At 36.9% G+C, this 20318-nt stretch overlaps 1 protein-coding gene across 1 annotated transcript; it reads right to left on the reverse strand.

Annotated features, from left to right (window-relative positions):
• Positions 1-1068: 1068 nt before the first annotated feature.
• On the reverse strand, positions 1069-19021 carry ARPP19 (cAMP regulated phosphoprotein 19). Its single transcript, XM_067747397.1, has 4 exons — positions 18924-19021; positions 18625-18679; positions 9042-9164; positions 1069-5175 (listed from the first exon to the last, which is right to left on the reverse strand). Exons 2-4 carry the CDS (start codon positions 18667-18669, stop codon positions 5005-5007), a joined length of 339 nt encoding a protein of 112 aa, XP_067603498.1. The 5' UTR covers positions 18670-18679; positions 18924-19021; the 3' UTR covers positions 1069-5004.
• Positions 19022-20318: the final 1297 nt, after the last annotated feature.

Here is a 20318-nt window from a genome sequence, read left to right on the forward strand (position 1 = left end):
TAAGAAATAGTGGCTTTGGGTATGGTGCCAGCAGGGAAGAGAAATGGACAAATTCAGTGTATTTTGGTGGGTGTTGGTCACAGCCTCTGAGGAATAAAGGATAACTTCTAACGTTGGCTCAAGTACTCAAGTGGGCAAGTGCACAGAGGTGTATTTACTGAGTTGAAGGCTGGAGGAAAGGACAGTGTTATGCAGGAAAATCAAGTTCCTTCGCATGCCCTGATCTCCAACCAAACTTCCTTATACAGAGCCACATTTTCCCAACTCCTTGCCTATTTGAAAATAACAGCCCTCCACCTAAAATGCTTCTTTCTCCCTTTCCCTCCACCAATGCCTACAGCAACCCATCTCTCAAAACTACCTCTAAAATTTCCCTAATTTACCACTCATCCCATTTATCCCCTAAATTTAATAATGCATTCCTCTAGACTTCCTGGAACTTTATTATTCCTATTTCTCTTAAGGAATGTAATACTTCCACCTTGCATTAAGTTTTATCTATCCATCTATCTAAATGCACACACACACATACAGTTGACCCTTAAACAACACGGGTTTGAATTGTGCGGGACCACTTAGAGGTGGAATTTTTCACTAAATACACATTACAATATTACACGATCTGTGACTGGCCGAATCCGTGGATGCAGAACCACGGATAAGGGGGGCAGACTGTAAGTTATACACAAAATTTCAACTGCGCCCAGGGTGGGCACCCCTAACCCCCCATATTGTTCAAGGGTCAACTGTATGTATATAAAATTTCTCAGAATGTCTCATCCAATCTTTCTATTTCTGACAGTATTGTACTAGAGTGTTTTATACCTGAGATGGAAAAGACTCACAATCTGCAAGCATTTCATGTTACCTAAATTACAAAGCCTTTACAAATGTAAGTTAGGCTGCTAAGACCTCATAAACAAACACTGTAAATTAAAACAAAATTTAAGACTACAATAGTCAAATTCTTTCTGCATATTGTAGTAGCTGAAATCTAAAGGGATCAACTTCAGAAAATACACCGAAAAACAATATAACACTTAAATGAGACAAAAACTGCAAATCGAATCAATAGAAATTAAGTAGATCAATTTATTTTTGTGTATTTCACAAGTATAATTTTGGAAGGGCTATTTAACAAATTTCAGCATTAACTGCCAACTCTATAGACATGTTCAACAAAAAAGGCATTTACTCTTGGCCCTTTTAATACAGGCAAGTGTCCTACTGCATCACAAATAAAAGATGCAGTAACAGATCTGAGGGTATATTAAAGAAATTAGATTTTTCTTTCAAATGCTGTTTAGTTGATAAATAACAAAATACAAACATAATTAATGGCTGTCGTGACCATCAGTGATTTCCAGAATAAAACCTATAGGCCTACCTGCTTTAAAAGGCAGAAACTAGTAAAACAGTATTAAAATCAGTGTTTTTATCCTTAGATTAACAATCCCAGAATGAGACTTCTTTGATCCCAATTTTACAAGGTGTGGTGTGATGTCAGGGGGAGAAGGGATATGGGGGAAGACTGGCAGTGCATGCTGAATTGCAGAGTTGGGACGGTGGCTCAAACTTGTCATTATCCAGATGAGGACAGTGTTTTAGAAAATTTTAAATGGGTCCTTAATTGTGTTATATTGAGAAGGGTATTAAAGGATTGATCATTCATCAGTCCTAAATACCATTTAACAGATGCCATCAGGCGGCTTAAGAAATAAGCAGGGATGGGAGGGGGGAGAAGTGAAGTAAAATGAGGTGAAAAAGGAAAATGAAAAATGGAAGAAATGTGTCTGAATGTTGGGGAATGTAAAAAGGCCACCACAGAAACTGCTTAAGTTGCCATTCAGACATGCTCTTCCTATTGAATACTTGCCCCTGGATCACCAAACACCAAGTTTAGAGCACAATTCAAGTAGAGATCATATTTCAGCACTGATAAAACTTCACTAATTTGGATTGAGAAAGAATATATGTCTGATTTAGTAAAAAGTATCAATAAACATTCAGAGGTATAGTTTTGTTACATTAAGTAAAAACAGCAACAAATTCCAAGTGAAGTAACAACAAGTAGAGGGCTTGATGAATAGTTAAGACTTATTTTTAGGTGAGCAGCAAAGGAATATTGAATAACTTGTAAATAGACTGCAAAAATGCTCCTTTCACTTCCTCAAAACAATCCAACAGTCCTTACTATCCCAACATGCCAATAATTGTTTTAGTCAGATGTAGCCTTTAAAAATGAAATGTTTCTCTGAACTGTATTATCAAATAGGAGCTACTGGACATAAAACAGATAACTGAGTTCAGACATTAGCTAGTTTTCATGAAGTATTTATCTCCAACTTGTTTACTCCAACATTCATTTATAATAAGGACAATGATTAAAACTGGCCATTTCTCAAACCACAATTCTGAAATCACAGAAATGTTTGATTAAGCCCACCTTGGTCAAAAATCTTCATTCAAGCAATGGTGAAACAGCCTGCAAATATGTCTTCAATTAACTGAGCTTTGAAGCAGAACAAAAACAGAAAAATGTAAAACCTCTATCCCAAGCACCAATAATGGAGGCTAAGCAATTATACCTACAAGTCCTAAATGACAGGTCTTTTCTGATGGAAAATCCTGAGATTTCTATTACTGTGACTTTACAGAAGGCAGGTTGGTTTAATGAGGAAATTTACTTTTAATAAAAAGACAATCAACAATGTTTTATTTTGGGCACTTACTCAGTATTTCACAGATCCTCAACAAGTTTTGAGGTAGGTTAATATTAGCATTGTATTTTACAAATGAAAACTCAGGCAGAGATTACATCACTTGTCACAAACCATAGCAGGAGTCCTACCATAATCAGTAACATGGTCTGATCTTTGAGATTAATCTCTGATGTGTGTGTGTGAATTTAATGGTGATAGCTTGCAAATAGTCATAAAAACAAAACAAAACCACTAGATATTCTACTTTGGGCTATTTTGTAATTCTTAAATAATCCTACAATGATTATACATACTTTGGAATAACCTACATACTCCTGTTAGAAATCTATTTATATATAACTAATCCTTATAATAACAAATTAACACATTATCGATTTTGCTGTTTTCTGCCTTTTGGGGTGGGTGAAGCACGAAGATAATCAGCAAGTTTTCCTCAGAGAGCTAGGCAGCCTTTAAGTGCAGGTACTATGCTCAAGGCACCATCTATGGTGATTTGCGGTCATAGGAAAGCAGGTATACAAATGGAGCCAAGATCCAGAAAAGATGCCTGGATCCAAAAGAGGGGAAGGCCCTGCACAAGTCAAAGATGAAGAAAAACATACTGTCATCTCAGGCTACATATCCTCAGCATCATGGGAAGAGCTCCTAAAAGACCAGCAAATTTGTCCCAGTTAAGTCTGTTAATTAAAGTTCTTACTAACTAGATAAACCATAAGTATTGTATTTTATTAAAGTGACATCTATAGAAACAAAATATCTAAGTATTTATTATGAATATGTTCCACCTATCATGTAAATTCCTCTAATTGTCACAAGCCTAATTCACCTAGCTCATTATATTACTTAAAGTTCAGCTCATCCTGACTAGGTTCCTGGGCCAATCTTCTCAAATATTTGTTTCATTATAAATTTCCTTTTATTTAAACAATTGTCAATTCTTAACAATACAGGATTAAGAGTGGTTAATTAACAACTGAGAAATATTATAAGGAAAATATCATTATTGTGTTAGAATATACAGCATTCAATAGAGCAAATTTCAAGAGTAAAGATATAGACACCTATGTTTCTGAAGAGACTGAACGGCACAGCCCAACACAATTTGAGTCAAAGAAGCAAGAAAAAAAGAAGGGAGGGGCCACAGGAGGCAAAGTATTTTATTCTAGTGTCCCCAAAATTGACTATGGAAGTAAAAAGTTTCTACATTAAAAAAGTTTATATAAATTACATGAATTGTAATTTTCATAAAAGTCAAAATGAAATGTTCTGCATAGGACAAAAGATATGCCTAAGCAACATATCATATTTGCACAAGGCCACTGAATGTCATGGATATGAGGAACAAATGAAAAAGCTTAAGTCTATGGCAGACTGAGCAAAGATTTCAGTTTGGTATTCTATAACCCCAAGACTGTAAACTACTCTTACTATGCAAAAGCTCTAATGACACACAGGGTTTTGTGTAGGAACTCTTGTGCTTCTGGTTGGCACATCATCTACTCTTTAATATGTGAAATTAATACAGACAGTTGTGAGAGGTTGTGCAAAACTACTGTATTTACAAAAATGGCACAAAAGTGAATTCAACAGTCGATGCACATGCACACTTCATTCACATCTTTAACAACAAAAGGTATTCTAACACTACAGAACTGAATAAGAATACTCTTCAACAGCAGCTGTTAAGCACTAGAGTCACATAAGTTACACCAGAATGGGCAAATATTGCCCAAGTAAAATTCTATTGTTAAAGCTGAAACAGATTTAAGGCCATTCAAGTTCAAGCACAGGATACAAATCTTTTGAAGCCCCATCTATTTATGTTTGAAATATGTGACCTTTCTTCTAACTTGTGGTCTTAAACTTCTGTTTTACAAAATTCAAAAGGAAAATACAGAAGAAATCAATACAATAAAGGTTACATTAAATAAGAGTAACATACAAAGCTATAATTAAGATGAATTAAAGAAAGCCAAAACATTAAAATTGTAAAACTTGCTTGTTACTTGTTGGAACCAGTCCTACACTAGGAGTTAGGTAATATATACAATTATTTTCAAGTAGATTACTTTACATTGCTCTAACATGTTCTTTTCATCAGTGCACTGTTAAACTAATCAAAACTCTACACATGTATATTCCCTTACACACACACTACCACTACCTGCAAAGCCATAACTCTCAAACGACTTAGTGAGTGAAAGGAAATAAAAAGTGGAGAAGTAACATATTAAGGAGAAATAATGGGAATTAGAAGATTCATGCAGTTCAGCTCTTTTAATCAGCCAGCCAGCTTGCTAGCAACAAGAGATGGTTTCCGTTGAGGAAGGTCCTGTGGAGTGGGAATGTGGTCACCAGTGACGTCTGTCTTATCCGGAGCTGCAGTAGGAAGTTGCTTGTTCTTCATTTTTGCTTTAGCCATGTTGTAATCCCCAGAATCAAAATATTTTTGCTACAAGAAAAAAAAAATTCAGACTAGAGTTTAAAAAGCTTTCATATGCAATTACACTGGTTTAAGATATAGATGTGACCCTGTACTGTCAAAATAAAATAAACCTAAAAGTTTTTAAACAAAAACATCAACTACACGAAATAGCTATGACTCTACAGTGAGTTCTATCACAAGTCAACAGCTGAGAAGTCAGGCAAGAACCCTTTCTTCAGGCTTACATATATCATTCTAGTGCCAGTATGGAACCCTCAATATTGACATCAACTTCCATATCAATCTATCTGGGAGCTAACAGCCCTGGACTTAAAGAGTGGGACACAAGCCTTTCACTTACTAATGGAAAAACCAGCATGAATTTCTTGTTTAAATGATTTTGAAAATAAAAACACACAATCCACCAACTTGCATTTGGGATGTCACCCACCTCCAATCAAGCTTACAATTATTAAAACTATTATTTATAGTTGCTGGTACTCTGTCATCTAAGATGAACTGTTCTGTAAGGATTTAAACCATTTATTTGAATTACAGCAGTTCACTAACATAAAAATTAAGGTTAAAATATAAATGCTTAGGGTAATAAAAGAAATGAACTCATTAGAAATTAATTATCACTTAAAATACACAACCCTATCCTATACCACCATTTTTCACCTAAGACACTAAGTACAACAATTGCTCTTATTAGTTGGAGATGGATGCGGTAACAACCACACCATTTATCACTGAAATATAAATTGTGGAGCTAAAGATCAACCTTAATATAGATAACCTAATGAGTTAGTCTGTTCCGAGGTAAAAACAGATGAATTTGCCTGGGTTACGACTTTCACCTATCATGTTTAGCCTACCTTTAGTGAGTGCCTGCAATACTACATGAGGCACTGTGTGAATCATGAAGAGAGATATAAAGATGGACAACAGTCAAGTAAATCCACTGTTACAGTTTTAAATACATGAGGTGCTATGGTTACTCAAAGGAGGGGAACCTAACCTTTGCCTATAGCATAGACAAGAATCCAGATACGAGATGAGGGCTTGGACAAACGATGAAGGGGAGGAAATATAAATATTCTCTTTGAGACTTCAGGGGTAACTCAAGTGGTAAATCAAGGAGCTAGGAACTCACAGCTTAGTTTAAGATTGCTGAATGGCCTGAAAAAAAAGGTCTCACTGGCTGCCTCCCTCCAGTGACTATTCTTTTATAAGCATCTGGCCTTAGGCCAGAGTCTAAAGTTAGAAATTGCTTTTCATGTGTCACTACACATAGAGTAGGAAACTTGGACCAGGCCTTTCTAAGACTTGCTGCAGCTTCATTTCTGCATGTTTTAAAATAAGTGTAGTGAAAAAAAAAACCTCAGAACTTCTGATGTACTATATTATATTAGAGAGCTACTTCTGAAGTTTAGTAGCCTCTAAAAGAGAAAGTAGACTGCCAAATTTCTTAGAGTCAAAAGCACAAAATGAGAACTTTAACACATAGTGCAAATTTTAGGCAGAGTTTCCCCAACGTAATAAAGTCTGTTTCTAATGTTACCTATTTTATAGTAAACAAAGGTTCATCACAAGGGGATCACACTTATCTGTAGATTAGGCTACTTTGCTTGAGGAAAAGGAATTAAATTTATTTAGTGTGGTGAGAGAAAAACTAAACTCAATGCTTAATAATTATAACTGCTCTAGGTAGAGGAATGAACTAGATCAATGTTTCTCATATTGGAAAAGATACAGTTCAAGAAGGCAATATTACTTGTCTTTAACAATTTTTAAATTTTGTATAAGTGAAAATTTTAAAAATTAACATATTCTGTACCATCTAGATGACACTCTTATAAGAGCCTTTTCCCACTTCAATTTAAGGGCCACACTTACATCCATATTTATAATTGCATTGACACTAATGGATCACCAAAGTGACAATACTTAATTTTAAGGTCATGTTTCTTAAAACTGGACCCTCAGTTTTCTTGGGACTTCACAAACTCCACAAATACGAAAAAACATGGGCCAGACTGCTGCTTGATATCCCTCACACGTCATATTGTTAAAAGCCTAAAAATAGGTATCCGAATAAATAACATTAACAAGTACAATAAAACAGAAAGGGACCTAAAATACATGATATCTAACCAACCCTCTCAAATGAACAAGAAACTGTTTAAAGATACTAAGATAACTTGTCAGTTTGCTATTACGACAGAGGAAAACTAAAACCCTGTGATCCAGACATTTTTTTTAAAAAAAACTCTTTTAACATAGTAAGAAATTATATAGTTGAATATAACATTTCATTTCCCTAATATAAAAGTGCTTATTCACTGACATTTTGGTAAAATACAGAATCATTCAAGAGCTCCCATCTCAAATTCTATATAAATTTCTTGATTCAAGTGGCATTTTCTTATTGACAACTATTTACATCTATAACACCAACGCCAAGATACAATGTATATAAATTCTAACTTGAAGATACTTAAAGTCATAAATCGTTGAAGCTAGAAAAATGACGAAGTCAACAGCCCAAATGTTGGAGGAAAGGCTGTTAGCATAAGTTATACTGAAGATTAGCAAAGGAAAAAAAGTTTCCTAAACACTAACAGTCAAATCCCAAATCCAAATAATAATAATCAAAGAAAATTACATAATTCCATACTAAAACCACATCTGATGGAATGATTTCAAAATGAGACTTGGTACAGATACATTTTACACAGAATGCATAACATGTTTCTCAATGCTGCTTTTTTCTATTTATCCTGTATATTATGGTCTTTGCTTTTCAAATGACCACATAATGTTCTACTTTGTTGACTTATCACAATTTATTTACTATATCTCTGCTGTTGAATAATGATGCTGCTTTTTATTATAGTTAAAGCTACAAAGAAATAATTGTTCTAATTCATACTCCATTGATTTCTATCCTGGATAAACATTTTTTTGTGTTTCATAACAATATTTCCTCTGCTAAAATCCTTTATCTAGGGCACCTTAATGTTTTCCTTGTGTATTTGAAAAACCATTTTATGTATTACAAATATTAACTAACATTTTTATAATAATTTCCCCACCATATTACTTTTCATGGATCAAGGATTTTATTTTTATGTTTTGGTATAATCCTTCTTTGTCATTCTATTATTTCAAAGCTGTGAATGTCATTCTTTCATGCTGTATAAAAACACCATTCTATATTTTGCCACTTTTAAAAGTAATCTGTTAAACTAAAATTAATGTTAAAATATTCTTTTGGTAGAAAGACAATTAGTGTATGACGTCACTTATATGTGGAATCTAAAATCATCAAACTCATAGAAAACAGAGTAGAACAGTGGTTGCCAGGGGCTGAGTGGTGGGGGAAATGGGGAGATGCTGGTGAATGGGTGCAAACTTTCAATTCTAAGATAAGTAAGTTCCAGGGATCTAATAAATGGACAACATGGTGTTAACTGCAGTTAACAATATTGGACTGTATATTTGGAAGTTGCTATGAGAGTCAGGCTTTAACGTTCTCACCATAACAAGAAGAAAATGGTAATTATGTGAGGTAAAAGATGTGTTAGCTAACCTTATTATGGTAAGCATTTAGCAATATGTACATGTATCAAATCATCACACTGTACACCTTAAAGTTACATAATATTTTACATCAGTTATAACTCAATAAAGCTGAAAAAAAATTCCCTTGCAATTTGGTTTATTTGAGAAAATAATCCACATATAACTATAGCCAACATATATACTTATCAATGCACACACATCTGGTGGTAAAGAGCTATATACACAGACACCCATTTCACAATCTCTTTCGGCACAATGAGTTCACAGGACTTAAAACATATGAAGATTTACACATGAGAACTTACCCCTTTCTGCAATCGTTTCCTTAAAAAATCTGAACCTCCAGGCTTTTGTCCCAGATGAGGATACCTTGCTTTTAATTTTGCTTCTTCAGCTTTCTCTGGACTAGTCACTTTGTCTTCCATTTCCTGAAATAATTTTAAATAAATTACTTGTCTATCACAATTCAGTTATTTTAGATAATTCCACCTTTTAAGTATCTGGATTCTGGTTTTAGTTGTCAAATACCAAATAATGCAGCAACAGACTAAGAAATCAAGCACAGAGGCTTTTAAAACATCTCTGTCTTGTTTTTCAAATGATCCATGTGACAGCTCTATTATAGCTGTGATGCATGTATAACACCCCACACACTGGATAAAAATATCAAGATAGCTCAGCTCTGAAGTCTTGCTTGCCATTACTTTCCAGTCATGTATAATACATTTATAGTTAGTCACCTTCTATGGAACTCATCAGCTCTTTGCCCATATTTAGAGAACCATCTTAATACTGTTAAAATAAAAAAGAGCTTTTTGACCTCCTGTTTATTCAAAATCATATTTAATTGAAAGCTCTGAGAATCTTTAATAGAAATTAACAGCAGCTTACTTACCATCATATTTTCCTTGAATAATGCAGAAGACCTTGTTATTTTTAAAGGAGAGAAACATCATCTCTGCCAATCTTTACATCTGTATATTTTATTGCCTAATTTCTACCCATATTTAATGGAAAACAGTTTTCATGCCAAAGATCCCATCTTTAATGCATCAAAAATATGTTTTCTGACCAAGGACTATCAATATCTTAAGCCTATTCACTTTTAACACAGTCTTGATATAGCTTACTTTCTTCCATATATATATATATATATAATATATATATAAAATATATTTATATTATATATATATATATATATAGGCTGTGCCACACGGCACGTGGGATCTTAGTTCCCCAACCAGGGATGGAACCTGTGCCCCCTGCAGTGGAAGCGGGGAGTCTTAACCACTGGACTGCGGGGAAGTCCCCAAGAGTAATATTTTATAGGGAAGCAGTGTTTACCACTTCATGGCAAGTAGTGCAGAAGAAAGAATGAATCAAGAAAAATAGAGCTGCCTTGATAGGGGAGGCTGGGCAATGGCAAGGCATACTTTTTAGCTAATGGACTCACTTCTGCACACCAGCTCAGCAAAATTACACACCTCTGCATATCTTGATTCTTCCAGGTTATTTATGAATAGTCAAAAAGCAGAAATGTTATCCATAAATGTCAAGCCTACTGTTCTTACACAGCAGCAAGTAATCATTTATTAATCTAGGAACTCAAGAAACTTCATATAATTTTTGCATATATCTTCCTCAAAAGTATTTTCATACATGTTTTATAATCAACTTTATTCACCCTATAGATTGTCAATATTTTTTTCCATCTTCAAAAGCTTCCTCATGTGTTGTTACCTTTTCTCATTTTTAGTCTTAGAGGATTTTGAGAAAAAAGCTGCTGCTGCTGTCAAATATACCCTTTCTATGGGGCTTCTTTTATGTGTATGCTTCCTTCTGCTTCAAGTGTTCTACTCTCTTCTTATGCTGCAGTTTCATGCGTCTATATATTTTGATTTTCATTCTTTTTACAGTGGCTGCATCATTCACTCGATGTACAAAAAACTCAACTATGTGTGCCCAGCCAGAGATAGAGACTCTAAATAGTATCGGTGATTCTGCCAGTCATTCCATTCAAAAAGGGTAGCTCAAGTGTGAGGTTTATGACGCAACCCTGCATTCCCAGGAGAGTCTCAATCCCAGAGTATGTCTCTTTCAGAGTGTAAGTGTATCAACATGCTGTTTATCATTCCAGTGTTTAAAAACTCGGCCCCTGTAACAGGAGTCAACTACCTCAGCTGGCAATCAACTGAAGAACCAGCTCGGCCATCTGTTCAAACGCTAGACAAAAAAGTGACTACCACTTGACCTACTGAGAATTGACGGGGCAGTCTCTAATGTGATCATGACTTCACTGGGTTTTTCAAGGGTGATTTCAGTTATATGTGATTTTTTGCCTTACTAACTTTAGAACCTAACCCCTATACAAGATATGACTACATTGTATTAATCAGATAAGCTGGAGAAATAATATAAATTTAAGGTTCCCAGTTTAGTATAAGACAGTGCGCTGGGTCACCACAGAGGCTTCACTTCGCTACTACAGCCCCAGGGTATCCATAGTGGTTAATTTATAAGTGGACTTGGGAGGGACCTCCTCTTGGGTTCCACTATACAATTGTTTTTTAAATTGGCTGACGTTAAATTTGGACACTGGTTGAAAAGGACTCCAACCCAATTATAGCCTTTCAGTCCCAGCACCTTAAAATTAAACGATGTTAACAGAGTCCTACATTTCCACTAAAACCATCCAGCTTTCTTAGGCTTGCGAAATGAGAGCACTCTACTTCTTTGATTTGAATTATCAGTTCTCTGTATCTAAGAAAGATTCCTTAAAATTTCTAGTATGGGGTAGCAACTTTCCCTAATTTCCAGCGTTTCTGGAGATTTCTCCATTTTATATACGAGGGGAAAAAAGTTGTGCACAATATGCCATCTTATCTGGTACTCCCCTATTTTCTTAATAAGGAACACATTTATGTATATATTTACATATAATATTGAATTAAATGAAACAGTTTAATTAAATTGAAACAGTTTACTATCAAAAAATATTTTGGGCAAAACAGCACCTACAGCTGAAAATATTATTTAGATTTACAATAAATCTGTAATATGTCCTAGAAAAACAAACCAATTCTTGGACTTCCTGGCCAAATACATAGCACAATGGCAAGTCCCTGCTAGGTGTAACTTGGCAGTTGGATTCAGGATTTCAGCTACATTTAACACCAAAAGGGTGGAAAATATGACCTAAGCTACATTTTTTAAATGTAGTCAGTACCATCAAGACACATACAATACTTTTAATGGATCATACAGAAACATTCTTAAACCTTCTGCAAATGTATACAGTTCTAGGGCTTATTGATAAGCAAGTTCAAATGCCTGGATGTTCACCAATGATCTGACGCAGGTACAGTTTGCTTGTGGAGTATTAATAACATGTCAGGTGGTGGACTGTGTCCATGGGCATTCAGCCCACACTCACCCTTCTCTAAACACTCCTCTGAATCACCACAGTTAGAATAAGCCTGAAAGCACATTTCGCAGACTGAATTCCTATAAGGTTCTGCCAATGGTACCTACAACAAATTAAAAGGCATGGGAAAAAGAATCCATTTTATTCCTGGTGATGCCACACAATGTGCAGACAGCAGTAGCTCCTGTGTGTTCCTGCAGAAGGGCATCAAGCTCATGATTAGGGTCTATTGTAGCAGCTACATGAGATAGGGCAGAGGATGCTGGGCTCAGAATAGTGCTCACTCTTGCAGTGTCAAAGGTTTTTTTGTAATCCCTCACCTCTGGAAACATCATCTTCCCCTTTCTGCTACTCTATCCTTTCAAATAATTTGTAACCTAACCCCCTAAATCATATCCCTTTCTGTCTGAAATACCCAAATTGATTTCTATTCTCCAGAGCAGGACATTAACTGACAAAATCAGGTAAAATAAGCAATTTACTGAAATAGTTCCTAGAAAGTATTTGTGTAATTTAAAAGAAAGGAGATAATATGTATAGCAGTATGTATATATGTAAACTGCCAATTAAAATTAAAGGAATAAACTGTTGTATAACTTTTGCTAGAACTATTACAAATAAAAAGAGATCACCAGGATGGTCCTGGCAGGATTTGGGGTGACTGGGGTGGACACAGGGCTAAGAGGGAGAAGTGACCTGAGAGTCTACTCCAGATGCCTGACTTTGGAGTTTGAAGAGGTCTTATGTTGTGAGAATTTCATTTCACAGTGATTTAAAATAAAAAGCTGCAACAGAAATTTTTTTTTAAAAAGGCAATTTATCCCTACAGTCACGTTAAAAAATGCAAAGAAGCACACAAAATTTGGTGTGATTGCATGTTTCTGAACATCCTTCAAAGGAATTTCTGAACATTTATTCCAGCTAGAATGAAAATACATCCCTCAAAAGGTCTGAGATAAAGAAGGAAAAAGCAAACAAGAAATTGGTATGTATGTATGTATACTGAACAAGTCACTTTTCTAATTTTTTCCCCAGCTTTATTGAAATATAATTGACACACTTTCCTAATTTTAATGTCTTAATATGTGAGGTTAAAAAAGGACAGAACAAAAATATACAACAGTTTTTTAAAGTTTAAGTGTTCTATGTTTCTGTCTCATTTACAAAAAGATTTATGATATTAATTTTACACTTTGCTTAGTTGAAGAGGCTTGATAAAATTTCAGGGGGAATCAATTTAATAACAAAATAAAGTATATAACTTCCAAACTAATAGTGGGGGTAAAATGGAAGAAGAAAATCAGTCAATTGAAAAAAACAAGGGGGGGGGAGGGGGGAGGAGGACAAGAAATGGAAAAAAAAAAGACCAAAAAGCTTTATTAGGAATGCAGAAGATCTAATGTTTATGCCTCTAGTAAGAAAGCCTCAAAATAAATAAATCAACAAAATTATAGGGAGCAACTGATAGGTCTATCAGCATAGGAGAGTTCAACAGACCTTCCTCATATTGGTATGTGAAAAAGACAAAGTAGTCAACATACTTGATTTTAATTCTGCATCCAACAATTAGGAAATACATATTCTTCTCAAGGACAAATGGAAAAACTGACTAAATATTAGGCCATAAAGCGAGTCTTAACCATTTCCATCCAGGCCACAATCTATGACTGCAATTCAGAAAGTTAAAAGTCAATTATTTCAAACTGTATATATCCCTGCCATTTGGAAATTAAAGTACATTACTAAATAATTCATGGTTAAAAAAGGAATCATAGGAATAAAAAAAATTACTTGGAACTCACTAATAATAAAAATTCTACACATACCAAATTTGTGGGATACAAGTGTCCCTTAAGGGCTTATATTAAAGAAAACTAAAACTCAATGAGCTATGCATCCAACTTGAGAAGTTAGACAAAGAACGGAACCCAAAGAAAACAGGAGAAAACAAAAAGCAGAAATTAATGAAATAAAAAAGAAAGATACAATAGAAAGGATCAACAAAGATGGGAAATGACATGTTTAACCAAGAAGAAAGTATTTTTAAAAATTCAAATCTGGTTTTGAATCTTTACTCTCCAAGAGGCCTTTGTGTTACACTGAAATTTTACTAGTTTTTAGAAATAGATGCTGGAATATGAGTGACTTCATTTAGCTAAGTGGTTTCTATGCTGATAATAGCTTTGGGAGGAGGGGGGAAAAAGCATCATTAGAATTCTGGAACTTTTACTCTAGGCTACAAACTAGGAAAGCAGAAATCCAGGATACTGCAACAGAGATGTATGCTTATGATGTACAAAAAACAAAAACTTAAAAACAATATTTTAAGTGATAGTTATTCTCTTGGCAATAACATATGCCCCAAAATAATCTTCGTTGTATACTCTACAATTAGCACAGGGCCTAATATTTATTAACGTTAGGCACTTGCATTTTTGTGAATCAGTCTATTGAAATATACTAGCTAAGCTTTCTGTAAGTAGGAGGAGTATAAGGTATAAAAGCATATATATACACATATATAAACATACATATATTCAAATAATTAAGGATTATTTTGTAGTCTGTCATGGAATTGATAGTAAGTTTGAATGATTAATACCACTTTTTGCTCTTCAGCAGGGAAGTTACACAACTACATCAGCAAATAAAAATCTGACCGCTCTAAGTAAATTCTCAATCTGCTCAGCAATATGTTCATTGATGCACTGATTGATGAATAAGATTAATGAAAGCCAACAAATCCTTTGGTATAGTGTCAGGAAGGGACCAATACTGTTATCAACCTCTGTGGAAAAATTCTGTAGTTCTATTAAGTCCTTGCTGCTTGCCCAGTCCCCGGCATTTAATTGGTGTTCAATAAAAGTCTACTGAATGAACAAATACAATGTACTCCAACTGTTTTTTAAAAGTTAAGAAACTTTCTAAACGCGTGATAGTTTCACCAACAGCTTATCTTTGGGATATTTCATGTTTAGTAGACACTATAAGTTCAGGAATAGAAGTTGTTAAGTATTGAAGTCTTGCACAAACAACAGGCAAGCCTAAACACTGTTGCTATCTCAGCAATTTACTATACAACAAATGAAACAGCCTTTTTTTTTTGAAAGACATTTTAAAACTTTTCTGAGGTTTACTTCTAGATTGTTAAGAATCAATGGTTGCACAACAAACCAGAGGAGCAGGTTGTGGTCCAAACTGAATATATCTTAAGCCTTTTGGTTACCAAAAGTACTGTCAAAACAGTCCCAGAAAAGGCCAATATTAACCACGATTTTTTAAAAACTGGGAAAATGGGACAGCAATTTATATCCACTCTTTACTGATGACATAATGAAGTAATTTAAACAGCAGTTCTCTTCCTCCTCCACCAGTCAGAAAAGCACCAAGCATACCTTTTAAACTGACAAAGATATTTAAGTTGAAAGCTCTACTTGAGTTAGCCTTTCCCAAGACACCTTACTAACTTAATTTGATGAATTTTGTAATAAAATCTCTAGAAAACCTGTTTTCTAGAGAACCTGCTATTAAGATCTTCTCTAAGAAAAAGTTAAAAGCCATATATATGAAAAAATACATATAAACATCCTTCTACTTTCTTTCAGATTTCTTAAGTGGGTCTAAGCTAAGGTTTTTTATATTACCATGGTCTATCCCTCTCTTTTTTTAACTGCAGTACTAGTATCGTCATTTGTATTGACATAGTGCTTTGGCAATAGTTTCAACTGAAAAGTTTGGAGAAAAATTCATTCAACCAACATTTTCAGAACAATGCCAGGCACTATCCTAGGTGCCATGGGAGAAAAGATAAATAAAGGAGAGTCCTGAGTTTAAGATGCTCACAATGAAAACAGAACTATGTGTTTTAAGGCTCCACATGTCCCTTTTCACCCCCAGGATCAGACTGCATGCCTGTCTCAGCTAAGTATTATTCAAAGTGGATGATGGATCCACGAGGTCTCTGCTAAAATAATGTTTACTTTTCACTTCGGTGATAATCTAAAGAAAAATATAAGCATATCTTAGGGCATCTGAATTGTCATCTTATATTTAAGCAGTCCTATGGTGCTTGGGTGTCTGAGCTTTCATCTACTACTCCATTTGTCCAAATAATGAGAAAACTACAGAGCTGAATTTAAAATGTAAATGATCTACCTAAGACTACAGTTAAATGACCATACAGCTAACTCTTAAAAAAGGGAGAACTGAGGGATCATATGGTCTAAGGGAGTGTTAACTTGCCAAACTCAAAAGGCTCCTGTACTTTAACAATTGCTACCATAGTCTCAATACACTGGAAATTCAGTTTCAGCAAAACACCATGTGACAGTGAATTAATAATTTAGAATGTTTTTGTCTGTATTTAGTTTGTTTTAGATTTAGAGTGGTGTAAGAGAGATAGGAGTTTATACTTATTTTTACGTTTGTAATATTTAATTAGTATCGCAATAAAAAATAGTGGCCTATAGTTTTCTTCTCTTAACAAGGGTGCACATACTACTCAGGTAGATAAATAGTGACTTAGCTCTTACTCTATGCCAGGCTCATCATCTCTTTACCTTAGTTTTTCAGAAGCAATAGGCTGACGTACCATAAAACTTTAAAGGTATTTTAGTTGACTACTTTGGCTTTAATTCAAAGGTCAATTGAGTACAAAAACAATAATCCAATTTTTTTAGGTCATCTAACTATTCTTCCAAATACAAGAAACAGGTGATTTGGCTCACAGGAACACAGAAGTGACTCTGCACATTTTCCTCATGTTTAGGGATGGTATCCATGCTACGGGCACTTAACATCTACAGCCAAACCTTAATTCAAGAAGGGACATTATATTACTAACCTCACACAGCAGCCCTAAAACCAAAAGACCTGAATTAAAATTTTAATGTAGACACAAAAAGAACACATTGAAGACAGCCTTAAACTTGTTAAGAGACATAAATATTAGGCTCTCCCAAGTGAAAGCATTTACAATGCAGAAATCAACACTCCACGCTTTGGCAACATATTAACAAATCTCATAAAAGAAAATTACATAGCACATTATTGTGCGTCAGAAGTCAAAACTGAGCTTGATTTTAGTGTTTAGGACAAGACAGCACAGACATGGGTTTGCTGTTTTATCTGGGCTCCTAAATCCTAAGCAATAATGAACATCACGATAAATATTTTACAATAAATATTTAATATTACTATTATGACTGTAATCCTCAAATTATATATAGCATATATACTTTTTTTTTTGCCCCCAAGTTCGATTTTTAGCAAAGTGTGAAAAATACCCAACATAGTTTACATCGGAATATTCTCGAATAAGGTAGTGACTTGGCCTATTATTTGTTATTGCTTTTTTCTCCAGTTACTTTACAAGTAATATCATAACAGAACCATCCAATTCAGGGGAAGTTAACATGGTAAACAACACATGGAATGGGTTTAAAACACTAATCAAATTTTCAGCCTGATTAGGAGCATGGTTGTAACGTAAAGCAGAAGCCCTTACAAAATCCAAGTATTAGACCAAATCTCATTTATGACAATGCCCTCTGACTCTTTAAATAATTATGGTTATTTAGAAGCAAGCACTAACCTAGACAAATATAAAGCCTTTATATCCATAATCTGAATCACACCGATCCGTGGCCTATTTCCCTACATCAGCAAGGTATTACCAAGTGAGTTCACAAAATGTTCCCATGTTTCCACGAAACACGTGATCAAGTCAGCTGGCAAAAAAAAAATTTAAATTCCAACCTTTCGAGTTTTAGTCAAGCACCACAGGCGAATCCCACTGGCACACATTTCGGAGCACACGCTGCGCCAAAGCGGTAAGTTATCCACCACATTTAAGCTTCACAACAACTGTATCCAGCAAGGACTATTATTCTTATTCTACAGATGAGAAGACTGAAGCTTGAACAGTTTAGTAACTGAACAAAGTTACACGGCTAACAATGACTGGACCTGAAATTCCAACCCAGGTCTAAGTCACCGCCCCAACACGAGATACCGCCTTTAGAGCTAAGAACACGCAGACAATACAAGCAGTTGGACAGTTAGTTCTTCGAGAGAAAAATAAAGGTTCATGAGCCAAGTGTAGCCCACGGAAAAACTTAGGCTCCACGCATAAGGACCAAGTCACGGGCTCTTGTGTACAGTTGAGTATTAAGGGAAACCCCGACACACCCAGGCGCTAAAGGAACGTTTCAGCCAGGACGCTGAGAACCTCCAACTCGCACCACGCCGGCGCTAACTACCCGAGCTCCTGCGGGCGGCCGGTTCCGGAGTGTGTGGCCTTGCCAGGTGAGGAAGAGCGGCACACCGGCTCTGCACCGGCGCCGGGCTGGCTCCGGCTGCGCCCCTTCGCCCGCGGTGGGACCAGGCCGCCGCCAGGCCCGGCCCCCGGCAGCGACGGCCCCGGGCCTTGCGGGCTCCCCGGCCCGCTCCACGGGCACACTCACCTTCTGCTCCTCCGCGGAGGCTGCCTCGGGGACTTCCGCGGACATACTGCTCCCTCTGCGGACAAAACGCCGGGAAGAGAAGCAATTACCGGGTGGCCAAGGCCGCCCGCCCGCCGCGCAGCCTCAAGCCCACCCCGCTCCCCGAGCGCCCGCCCGGGCCGTCTCTACCCGCAAAAATGGCCGCCGCCTTATGACGACACGCAGCCCCGCCGCGCCCGAAGGGCGGCCACCACTACGGCCCGCCGCCGGCCCGCCGCCCCTTCGGCCCGCCGCCCCTTCCCCGCCGCGCCCTCGCCTACCTTAGCCCGCTTCTCCCGCTCTGCGACGCCCAAGCACTTCCTTCTTTCCTTCAAAGGTCGCGGCTCGCGCCTCACCTCACATCCGTCCGCCGAACGCTTCCTGGGAATTGTAGTTTATGAGTGGAGCCGCTTCTCCCCGCCCTTACCTACCTAGTCTGGTCCCTTCGGTTCCAGGAGCGTTCCTATTTTCACTTCCCCAGGCTCGCCTGGTTCCGCTCTCCTCCTGGCTCTCCGCGCTGCGGCCATACATACCTTCTTTTGGGCGCCCCATAGCTCTGTGCTCCACAAGTCTCTCCCCACTCTGCTTCGCCTTCTTAACCCTATTTTTCACATCTTCAATACTACGTCATCGCCTCGGGCTTTTACTGAGACCCTACTAGGTCAGATCCACCTCTTAAATGCTGTCACATCTCTGCATAGTTCGACAATGCACGCTTTATCATTAGACAGTATTTGTTGTGATTACTTTATGTCACCTTTCCTGTTTAGATAAGCCACATCAGGGCAGGGACCTCGTCCATATTTGCTTATGTTTTGTTCCCAGAGCCCAGAAATTCCTAGATAGTTAATAAATATCTGATGAAGGAATTCAGCTTCTACTCATTTGTCAACTCCCAGGGGTCCACTCCCACAAATTTACTCAAACTGCTGGCACCAAACTCCTCCAATGATTTTTTAAAATAAATTTATTTATTTTAGTTTTGGCTGCGTTGGGTCTTCATTGCTGCACACAGGCTTTCTCTAGTTGCAGTGAGCGGGGGCTACTCTTTGCTGCGGTGCACAGGCTTCTCATTGCAGTGGCTTCTCTTGTTGGGGAGCACAGGCTCTAGGCACGTGAGCTTCAGCAGTTGTGGCACACGGGCTCTAGAGTGCAGGCTCCGTAGTTGTGGCACACGGGCTTAGTTGCTCCGTGGCATGTGGGATCTTCCTGGACCAGGGCTCGAACCCATGGTCCCCGCATTGGCAGGTGGATTCTTAACCACTGTGCCACCGGGGAGGTCCCTCAATGACTTTCTTAATTGCCAAATCCGTTGGCTTTACATTGAATCCTTATTCTACTTGACATCTGAATAGATACAGGCAATATGTGGTGGTTCCAATGAAGCATCTCTCAGAAACTTGGAAATAAGATTGCCCTCTAAAAGTTAAACTAGTAAAAAGCAACAGATGATGAATGCAGTTCTGTGGGAATTTGGAAACCATAAAAACTCAACCAGGTTGTCCTACGTAGACTCTCAGGCAGGAAAAATTGCACTGGGATTGCAACTTGAAAAACAAAAAGTACACTCCTTTTGGAGAAAGAAAAGAAGGGGTTTGTCAGGCAAGGGAGCATTTAAAATACAAGGGTTCAAGAGACTGAGCTCTTTCTTTGACAAGTATATGCCTTGGGAGTGA

The sequence above is a fragment of the Pseudorca crassidens genome, chromosome 1 (assembly GCF_039906515.1).
Source record: "Pseudorca crassidens isolate mPseCra1 chromosome 1, mPseCra1.hap1, whole genome shotgun sequence".
In the NCBI taxonomy this organism is placed as follows: Eukaryota; Metazoa; Chordata; class Mammalia; order Artiodactyla; family Delphinidae; genus Pseudorca; species Pseudorca crassidens.

Excerpts from the sequence above, each read along its gene's own strand:
- ARPP19 (XM_067747397.1), bottom strand. The coding sequence starts at position 18,669 with ATGTCCGCGGAAGTCCCCGAGGCAGCCTCCGCGGAGGAGCAGAAG. Across the intron at positions 9,165-18,624 it reads CCTCCGCGGAGGAGCAGAAG|GAAATGGAAGACAAAGTGAC; the intron begins GTGAGTGTGCCC and ends AAATTATTTCAG. Across the intron at positions 5,176-9,041 it reads GGAAACGATTGCAGAAAGGG|CAAAAATATTTTGATTCTGG; the intron begins GTAAGTTCTCAT and ends TTTTTCTTGTAG.